The following is a 10,670-nucleotide window of genomic DNA, read 5'->3' on the forward strand; positions in this document are numbered from 1 at the left end:
TATAGGTCAAAGCATGTGGGTCTTGCTAACCTGTGCTTTCCAGTGAACCTCTCTGTAAATTCTTGTTGGTAGTTGAAATTAAGATAATTCTGAGAGTAATATTCTCCAGAAGTCTTTAACCACATTTTGATAAAGATTCTTCGGGTTGTTATTTTTTCCCAACTTAGTTTTCCTCTATAGTGATGCAGAAAAACTAATTGTTGCTAAGAGGATTGAGAACGACAGGAAACTCTCCCTACAGTGGATCAAGCAAAGCCTTTCTTTTTGTGGGCTGCATCTTTTCATGTGCAGCCTTTCAGTGTAGCCATGTAGTAATTCACTCTGTTGAAAACTGCAGCAGGAGACACCTCTACCAGCAGTGGAGTTTAATACTCACTGTCCGTGAAAACACAAACAGAAAGAAGCAAAGGACATGGGTGCTGTTCGCTGAAATTCTGGTGTGTCTGAGAGTTCAGCTGTCTGGAGTTGATAGAACTGAGATAAGAGTTGGTCCTCAGTCCAGAAGTGTGTTTTGCTACAAGTGTTTTCCAGCATTACTTTTTTCTTCTTACAGTGCACTATATTTAATCTTCCGCTGTGAGACAGGCAAGACAATTAGGACTGTGATGCTATGATAATGAGTGCATAGAGATGGTAGCAACCTCTATATTTAGGCTGCCTTAACATTTCCACTCTAAAGTAATCACTCAAGCTCTCCTAAGTACTCTTACTCAGCCACTGTTGGCAGCAGGCATTGAAATGCAGTCTCAGATACAGTCTTGGGAATTAGACGTCTCTGTGAAATTTTGCTCACGTCCGTATGAGTTAGAAGGCTTTTGGAAGTTGCCATTTCTCTCCTCTCGCTGGCTGTAAAAATAACCAAACAGGCATGTTCTGAGGAGCTGGGCTCCAAATGGTGTTTGCAGGAGCAGCAGTGGGTCCGTGGGGCTGTGTGGGAGCTTGCATTGGGAGTATTGCAGAGAAACAGCTCATGAACATGTCCTCCAAACACTACTCCAGATGTACATGTCCCATTAGACCTGCTAGATTAGACATAGCATTAGGCTAATGTTGCTGTTGTGGACAGACTTAGAATGGGATCTGTGTTACTTCAGTGCACAAATAACACACAGATGGACCAGCTTAGGTTTCCGTGTGCTGTAGAGGAGATCTGTATTTCAAGCAGGCTACTAAGCATTTCTGCCAGAAGCCACCTCCTTAAAGTCCCTCAGTCATCTGTTTTGAGGCAACAGGTAAAGGATGTGTTGAACAAGGTTAACAGTGACTTACAGCATTGCATTCTTGCACTCTACCCTCTCCTCACTGGGAGCTGTTCTCACAGAAGCCTTTTGTAAATGAAATTGGACTCTTTGCTCCAACCAATGCCATTTTAGATGTTTACAGATAGGTAAACATCCATTTACAGATAAAGGGGGCTTCTCTTTCTTCCAGTGTACTAAAAACTAATTTTCCTCATCTCCAAGACACTAAGAACAGATAGGTCATCACTCACAACAGTTTCATGCCTCACACCAGCTACTAAGATCTGGATGAGTCCATGTATGCCTTCCCCTTCTTCTGGCTGTAATCACTCCCTGTGTGATATTTACAGCAGTAAGAAAAAATGATTTTATTTATTCTTCCAGTTTTTAGGGAATCAGGACTTCTAGTATTCTTTCTACATTAGTGCTGTGTCATGAAAATAAATATTTGTCTCCGTTGTAAGCTATCCTTTACACAGAAGTAGTCAACAGAGCTCTAAATTTTGGCTGGCCGCTAAGGTCAGGAAGGCATAAATACTTAGATGAAGCTCTTTTACAGTTTATTATGCATAACCTTTCATTTTAACTGGCCCTGAATAAGTAGGAGTTTTTGTATTTACAAAAAGAAAAAAAAAAGTGGGATCATACATGTTTTTAACAGCTCTCAAGAGTCCTGGTTCTGTAATAGCCTTATTAATGTTTAAAATGAGAAAACAGAAACCAAATATTTAAGGTAAGAGCACTGATCACTTTATCTAGTGCTTTCCATCTGAAGATAGACCCAAGCAAGATCTTACTGAGTATTGTCTTGTCAGGCTTTCAAAGCCAAAACAAAACAAGCAAATTAACTGAAGTTGGCCTTGCCAATCTCTTTAATTACTGCTAGGATAATGAGATCAGGTTTTCTCGTTTTGACAGTGTCACCATGAAACAGGAGGGCATTGTGGAATATTAAGTGATCTTTTAATTATGGAAGAGCAGTTTAACCACAACCCTAAAGTCATGCAAGCAAAAGGTATTTTGATCAGATTGTTTGAAGGAGGCTCCTGGAACGGAAATTTCAAGTTAAGATGTGTCTGCTATGAAATTAGCACTTGATAAATTGTAACCCACAATTGCAAAAAGTCGTTCCTCTAATTTGGTGGGGTTTTTTACATAGCTTGTACTTTAACCTGCTTGCTGTTCAGCAGAGCCTGTCCCAGGCTGTGAAGGCAAGTCTGCGTGAGCAGTGAATGTCCAGAGCCAGAACTGCTGCTCGCAGGAACAGTCAAGGTGAAGTCACAGCACAGGGCCCAGTTGCTTTGAGTAGAAGCCTGTGAATTACATTTTATTTCAGCACTGGAAATGTTAAGGGCAGGCAGCCCCTCCCCAATACTTCACAGAGTCAGGTTTCCAATGTCCAGTGCTCTAAACTAGAGTTGCCCTGAGCTGACGCTCTGAGGCTGTGCTTCCTCGCCCTGCCCTGTGTGGAAGCAGGCAGGGATGGAGGGTGTTGCTCTGCTGCCAACAGCCTGAGCTCTTTCCTGCTCAGGGTTTGTCTGTGTGACAGTAGCATCTAGAGGTTTCAGAAGGAATTAAAGCCCACTTTGCTAATGGCTGCACAGAACTACAGTCCCCTCCTTAACGGATAGATGGAAAAAAGACAGGAAAGGAAACAGGCTGAGATTGCAAGCAAGCAGCCTTCCTCCCCATGTGCACTGCTTCGTAGGCAACACACTGGCTCTGACCCATCCCCGTTTGACCTTGGAAGAAGTGCATGGAGTTTACAAAAGCTATTCGGGGTAGAAATCATTAATCTATTAATAGCCTGCATAAGTGACCCGCCATGTTTGGTAACTTTTCCAAGCATTAGCCATGCCACAGGAAGGAGTTTGGGTTAGGTGGGTCATTACTGTTACCAAAGTCACCCTATCACCGTTCATCACTTAAAACCAAAGTGGAGGAAGAATATTGCAGTGTGACAGAGCTGTGACCACTGTGCTTGTATTTGGTTTCAGTAACACAGCCTCTGGATTTCCTGTTTGGAGTCTACTGCAGAGCTCAGTGGGGAGGCTGGGAAGCTGGTTTTCTGCTCTGTAGGTTGAACGTGCCGTGCAGCTGCATAGGCCAGGTGATGACCACCCTGTGATCCCCCTCCACAGCTGAGCCCTTACTGAAACCGTTGTGTGCTTGGCAGAAGACTTGGGTCTCGCTCAGTGTTAAGGCTAAGTTGCAGCAGCATCACCATGAAGTAGTTTTGCTTTGTCTTCTCCTGCCTCAAGCTGATCTCTTGTGTTTCAGATCGCCTACGCTGCAGTGGACTGTGCCAAAGGACAGAATCACGACCTGTGTAAGCAGGAGGGGGTTGATGGCTACCCTACCTTCAACTATTACAACTACGGGAAGTTTGTAGAAAAATATACTGGAGAAAGAGGGGTAAGTGAAAGCAAGAGTCATCACCTGGTGCAGGGAGGAAAGTCTCCTTTGCCTGCACTGCCTTACTCCTTACTATGGAGTAAATTTGCACCATGCTGGAAGAATGTTTAGCTGCTTCTGTTACTGTCTCACATGGATGAATCACTGTGTACCACACCTCTGTACATCTCTGCATTAGGAACATACTTGGTCTATTTTTAGGAACATGAGAAGAGGAAAAAAGGATTAGATTTGGTAATGCTTTTAGTATATTTCATTCTTTAAGCTGAAATCTGCAAGTGAATTTGGACCAAGTGAAAGTGGAGGGTTTATTGCATGGGCTGCTGCTGAGTGCAGAAATGCCAGAAATTACAGGACCTACTCTTGTCCATTCTGGATCGTGCAAACACTGCAAACGTTTTACAGGTCCACCAGGTTGCCAAATGGTGACAGACCATTGGTTTTATAGCCAGGACAAAGCTGTCCTTTGGAGTACAGGGGAAACTAAATATCTCATTTGCCCTGAATCAGATTCACTCCTCGCACTCAGGATGGGAAGACAAATTGTGCCTTCTACCCCTGGGCTGAAGTTTCATTCTTTTGTCCTGCTGTGGCCAGCTAATTACATGCAAGAAACGGGGGCAGAAATGGCATAATGTCTTCTGTGGTTGTAAAGTGCCTGAAAATAGGGGAGCAATTCAGTCATTTGTGGGCCTTCTTTGTCATAACCTCCTAGAGGGAGGTTACTTCTCAAGCAGCAGTTGATTGCCTGAAAAAGCTGGGTTATGCAAGAAAAACATGGGGTCTTCGAGCCATCCAGTGATTTTGATAAAAGATTCTTCACTGGAAGTTATTGCTGCTGTTACAGCTCACCAAATTATATAGAAGCTTGAAGATAAAAGCCAAATTCTGAGATTCTCTCTTAGTCAGGATCTTAGGGAAGTCTTGATGGAGCTTCGCCTCCTAGGTTTTCTTCAGCATACTTGGACCCCAGTAATTACCTTTTCATGGTGCTGATCCGGGCGTTGTTATGGATACTGCGCTTAGTTCCAATTCTGGATCTTTTCTCAAAAGTAAAGATGGGTGCAGTAGCCAACAATTAAGTAAAATTTCAGCCTCAATTTTTGCATCTAACCCATACTTAGAGAAATTATATATGAAAGGAAGGCTCTGTGGTGGCTGATAAAGAATTTATATACAATACAGGAGTGCTCTGAGGCCACAGCAGTTGGGAGATGTTTATCCATATGCTGGAAAGTGGGCTAACTAATCCCCTACGTGCAGCCAACCCTTTCTTGGGTAGAATTAAATTACCCAACAGGAACATCACAGTCTCTCTGCTGCTGGCAGCTGTGTTTCCCCTCCACCTCTCTGGGGACCTATGGTCTTCTGCTTGTGCAGCACTGAATTAGGGTTTGTTTCGCTTATCATGGCAATGCTGGAGGCAGTGCTTAGCACAATGCCTTCCATGGCTTCCAGGTCTGTTCACAAATCTCTTTCAGTGACAAGGGATTTTGATTTTAAAGGACTTCTCATCAGCATGACAGCAACTTTTGAACCACCTTGTCCAACCATCTTGTGCTTTAAAAAATGAAGAGCAGTTGAACCAGGAGACCTGCTTTCTGCTCCTGATTCTGGCACTAAATCAGGTGTCCATGCACATTTGGTTCAGTGGTCCAGCTGGTGCATAATTATTTCTTGTGGGCAGTAAAGAAGAGGGGTGATGTCAGCTGCTTTAGGGGCAAGAAGGGGGGTGATGTCAGCTGCTTTGGGGGCAACATGACATGCCACAGCAGGAGTCACGGCCCATAGAAGAGGAGCTCTCAGCTGTTTCCCACCCCACACTGGAACACTGGTTGTGGGGAAGAGCATGACCCCCAGTCGTAGCCTGTCAAGGGAACTGCAGTTCTGGAGTAGAGATTTTAGGGCATTTCACCCCAAGCAACCAAAGCAAGGAAGAGTCAGGACACCCTCTGACCCAAGTGTATTTTAAATGACTTCCAGATGCACAGCTTTGAAAACAAGGCTCCTTTCATGGGGGCCCGTGATTGCCAGGCATCTCCAGGTGACATATGGCCAAAACTTGTCACTTCATTTATTTCGGTGGAAGAACAGTGAATGGTTTTAGAAGAGTGTTTTGTTGTTCAGCCTTCTAAAAGCATCCCAGCCTTGTGGCTTGGTTTTGTTTTCTTTGTTTTGTTTTGTTGTTCCCCAGCATTGTTTTAAGTCAAACTTTGACTTCTGTTTGACTTTCTCTACCTCTCTGTATCTCCCCTCTTTATCACCAGTTTTGACTGGTGTGTTTCAGGATTACTTAGAAGTAAAAATGGTCACATTGGGTGGGAACAGTGCTACGAGCCCAGACAGCTGTAGTGCTGGGGTACCAGTAGACAGTGTTCACACCTCCACCCATCTGAGCCTTTTGAAATGCCTGTGAGCTGTGTTCAGAGCTTTCCTTGGAAAAGGAAACTGCTGGCATCCAACAGCCTTTGATAACCAGAAATCCTAAGTTGTTGGAATACAGAGGTTGGCTATGTAGGCATCCAGGTTTGAAATTTTTTACCATAATTTTAATAACTTGAAAATAATGTGATTTCCATCATTGGAATGTTTGGAAAAGGAGGAAAATCATCATCAAAGCTGTTATGGGATGAGGAACAGTGGCAAATATGTGTGTATAGCCAACAAATGACCCAATGACTGCTTTCAAAATTACACAAGTAGCATACAAATGCGGCTCAAGAATGTCTTTGAATGTCTTCAACAAAAAGGCATCAATGGCACTTCTAGTGACAGATTTTACTTTGTCCTGTGAGTTTTGGGGCCTTTTTCTCTGCGTCCCACTTCTTCAAAGTTTGACATGTGGAATGTGCATGGATATTTTCCCCTTGCATTGCAGCAGAGCGGCACTGGAACCACAGCATGGCACGATGAGGGAACACAGAAGCAGTAACCATTCCTTAGTTTATATTCTGCCGTGGGGTACAGAAACTAAAACAACTGCTCCTTAGTTTATATTCTGCTGGGAAACTGAAACTCAAAGTGTTCTTAATGCATTGTTTTGGTTTGTGTGCAAAAATATGACACTTATTTTTCTTCCTTCAAAACCAGGAGTCTGGATTCACCACTTTCATGCGAACCCTGAGAGAAAGAGACCATGAAAGAGTAGGAAAGAAGAAGGATGAATTGTAGTTTCTGCCTCAAAAGAAGCTTTCCGCTGCACTGTGAATGGTTCCAGGTCTTTTGTTGACGCACCTGAGACTTCACATATTCTCAAGACAGAGACTTTTTTTTATAAACAGCCATGGCCATTTTGTACAATTTTGAAATAAAGTGAAACCACTTGATTTTTAAAAGGAAAATAAATTAGAATGTTGCCATAACATTTTAAAGAAAACTTAGCATTTTCTCTCATGTTGGGAGACTATGCCCACTGACACTCCTATGCAATATTTTTGTAGTCTGTAGTGTGTCCGTAGGTGATGTTGTTTGTTAGGGTGAATTTTTTTGTTAAGGTATTGCAGTACATGTAAAAAACAAAGGGTTTGATTTTGTTTTGTTTAAATCAGTGAAGGAAAATGGGATTTGTAAGACAGAGATTTATCAAAATGCAGTTTTACGTTCTTCTGAAATAGTTACATGTTCTTGACTGAGATTTGGGGGGAACAATTTTAAGGTGCTCAGGGATAAATAAGATATCTGAGTTAACGAAGACATTAACATTGACCAGTCCAGATCTGTTAATGTCATTTAAACATCTCTGGTCTTTAAATCAGAACTGTTTACATACCTTTATAAAATGTATTGAGTGAATTAAGCCAAGCATCAAAAATAGCAGAGCATGGGTAAAATTAAACTAAACCCTCCTTTTTTGACATCAGTATTGTCAAATGCATCTGTAAGTTATGGCAGGAATTATTATCTTATAGGGGTACATGATTACCCTTATAGGGTACACAGTTTCTCTTCAAATTCTGATTGGGTCATATTAAATGTGTGTTGGAAAGTGTAATGTTCAACTGTTTTGATAAATGCATAGTACTTCTGATAATGCAGTAATTGTGTGTGTTACATGTTTACATTCCAAAAGTTTATCTGCATTTGTAGGAGGGATTTTTTCCTTTTTGCTCTTTAAAGAGTTGCACAAACAATCTCTCTGACAGTCATCACTGTAAAACCTGTATCAGCAGCAGTTGAAATGTGTTACACTCTTGATGCTTAAACAACAAAAAAGTTTATCTGGAGGTACTTGTGTCTCCACAGGAAGGGAGAGAGAGGGGCAGGAAGTTGTGATTCACATTGAACTGAAAATAAATTTTAAAAAATACAAGTATTTTTATCATTAATCAGCCTTGTTCAGCTTCTTCCCCACTGGAAATGATTTGGGAAGAACCAGGATGTGCAGGATGAGTTCTCAGCACCCACTGGCTGGGGACAGCCCGGTGTGGGTGTGCTGGGCAGCACGGGAGGGGTGTGAGGTCAGCCTCCCTCTGCCCTGGTACTCAGCAGGGGGACAAACAGCTTTTTACAGCAGACAGCTGTGCCTTGGGTCTGAAACCTTCCTCTTGCTCCTCAGTCTGCCCATCTCATTTTCTTCTGCTAGTTTGGCTCCTCAGTGCTGGGCTGCTCAGGAGGTGAACAGGCATCTCACCTCCTTCCTGGGTGTTTTTTCCTCCTCTCTCTTGCCTAAATAATGGCACTGTATGTTTGGCTGCTGAAGCCATTAGTGAGTATTGTGGAATACCAGTAGCCTAATTGGCCTTGTATGGTAGCCAGCTTTTTAACCATGACATCAGTTGGAATGGCCATGGAGCTGTGCCAACTGTCTTCTCTTACTAGGCACCTGATGAGTCTCTTCACTCAAAAAATCAGCTGCCTGGTAGTACATAATGTCATAAAGTAAAAGTAGCTTAATTTATTAAGTCTCTTACTGTGGGTTTTTTTCCTTTCGGTTAGCACGTTACTTCGTGTTGTTTATAGCACTTTTGCAGAAGATCATGGTAATTCTTTATTTCAAGCTATCCTTGCATTAGTAGCAGGCATTCTGCCCTGCATTTAGGAAACAATACATACTGATGCAATTTGATCTCTAACAGGAATTCTTTTGCTTACCAGCAAACTATCGAGTGTGTTCAGTCCAGAACTTAGTGCGTCTTTTTTGATCTCAGAGCAGCTGGCACTAAAGAAATAGTCTCCAGAAAACATTGAGCATTTCTGTACATAGGCTGTGCCTATGTTTGTGCTAATTGCTGAGAAATGTAGACTTACAAGAAAAAAATGATAGCTTGCCAATGGTGATATCACTAGTCAGGATCATTCTAAATTATAGGCTTTAGTAAATGTTTAGGATAAAACAATTGCACACTGTGCTTCAGACCAGTAATTCCTTACAGCTGGTTACACCATAATAAAATTAAAGATTCTTGGTTTTTTCCCTTCAGTCTTTTGTCAGCTACTTCTTGGATTTGGGCATTCATTTTTTCTTGGCTAATTGTGTGTTAATGCACAAATATAAAATATTTGAGAATAATTTACCTTCTGTTACAGGGTCACGACTCATCTGGTTTATGGTGTGAATGGTTTTTGAATAATACAGTTTTGAACACCATAAATGATTACATCAAATGGCTGACAAAAGCCTTAGTTACTGTGAACTAGAGTGTACCAGGAGCTCGGAGCTTTGCTTCCAAGCCTTTTTAATTAGTAGACCAGGTCTGGATATCAGTCACACTGTTGTAATTCTGTTGCCTCCAGTAAAGAAAAAGTTGGTGTTTATATTTGCTAGTTGAGTCAGTTTATGTTTATATTTGCATCAGTCACATTGAAATTTAAATACTTCATTTTTTTCTACAAATGGTGAATGGAAAGTATCTTATATGTACAAGCTCTTTATTTTCTGTAATTAAATGGTTGGCCATTTCACACATTCAGACTTTACAGCCCATCCCAGTAGATGCATAGCCCAGGCGTTCATAATCACGCAGGAATTTCTGCCATGGTTAAAAGTGAGTAATCTGGGCTTTCAAGTCATGAATCATTTATCAGCAAGAAACTTAATTGCTGATAACAAATGGTTTGCAGTGAATCAGAAATTCTGCTCTTGCAATTATGGGTTTGGTCTTTCAGCCTTTTTAAGGTGTGATTCAAAGGTCTCGGACATCCGCTATTCAGTTAACCCTAAGCAGATTAAATCTTGTCAAGGAAGGGTAAAACGTGTACACAGCAGAGAGGCTGAGCAAGGATTGTGCATCACTTTGTTCCTCAGCATTGGCTTAAACAAGATATAAATAGCCCACAGGGCTGTGCTAGTCCTGCTGTGTGGTTGGACCAAGAGACGAAGGGCAGCAGGACCAAGCGTTTTGTGCAGACTAGAAGCAGCTGGATAGGAAATGGTTCCCCCATCTAATAAAAGAGGCTGATATGTTGGATTTTTTTCATCCACCAAAAGGAGGGAAAAGGGAGCCTGGACAAGATCCGGGGAAAGTGAATGCTCTGGGATGTGGGAAACACAGGTTAGAGTTTCAAGATGAGCATAAGCTTGTATCCCAGCCTCTGCAACCCGAGCGGATAATTTGGCTCTGTTGTAAAGGGGTTTTTCCATCTATCTCTGACCCAATAACCATGTCCTTACTTGTTCAAACTAGAGCAACTCCTACAAGAGGGACTGGAGACAAGAAGAGACTTGCTTTCCAGTCTGAATCAAGAAAAGCAACCTAGCAGATCTCCATTTCTTCTTTCCTCCCCCTGTAAAATTGCATTTTGGATCTGACAGCCCCACTGACCCCCAAGCCCCTCCTAAATAGTTGCAGTTGGGTGAAACAGCCTTGAGAATTTTTCTAAACTCCCACTCAGAACACATTAGATCCCCAAATCCTGCTGCCTTAAAATTCTCTCAATAGTCATCCACAGAGATAGATTGATATTAATGGTGAGAAAAGATTAGAGGTAAGGTCTATGTTCTTGCAGCATTTAATTTGGGAGTAAAAAAGCAGATACAACTCCCATTATGAGTAAGCTCTAAGAGAATGCTTCAGA

General features: G+C 42.0%; 1 protein-coding gene across 1 annotated transcript in view; it reads left to right on the forward strand.

Annotated features, from left to right (window-relative positions):
• PDIA5 (protein disulfide isomerase family A member 5) overlaps positions 1–9,075 on the forward strand; it is a 100,982-nt gene extending 91,907 nt beyond the window's left edge. Inside the window, exons 16-17 of the mRNA XM_039382183.1 lie at positions 3,522–3,656; positions 6,747–9,075. Coding sequence (XP_039238117.1) covers positions 3,522–3,656; positions 6,747–6,827 — 216 coding nt within the window. The 3' untranslated portion in view covers positions 6,828–9,075. The remainder of the gene's footprint in view (positions 1–3,521; positions 3,657–6,746) is intronic.
• Positions 9,076–10,670: the final 1,595 nt, after the last annotated feature.

The sequence above is a fragment of the Pipra filicauda genome, unplaced genomic scaffold, assembly GCF_003945595.2.
Source record: "Pipra filicauda isolate LSUMZ 115617 unplaced genomic scaffold, ASM394559v2 scaffold10_size6260569_pilon, whole genome shotgun sequence".
In the NCBI taxonomy this organism is placed as follows: Eukaryota; Metazoa; Chordata; class Aves; order Passeriformes; family Pipridae; genus Pipra; species Pipra filicauda.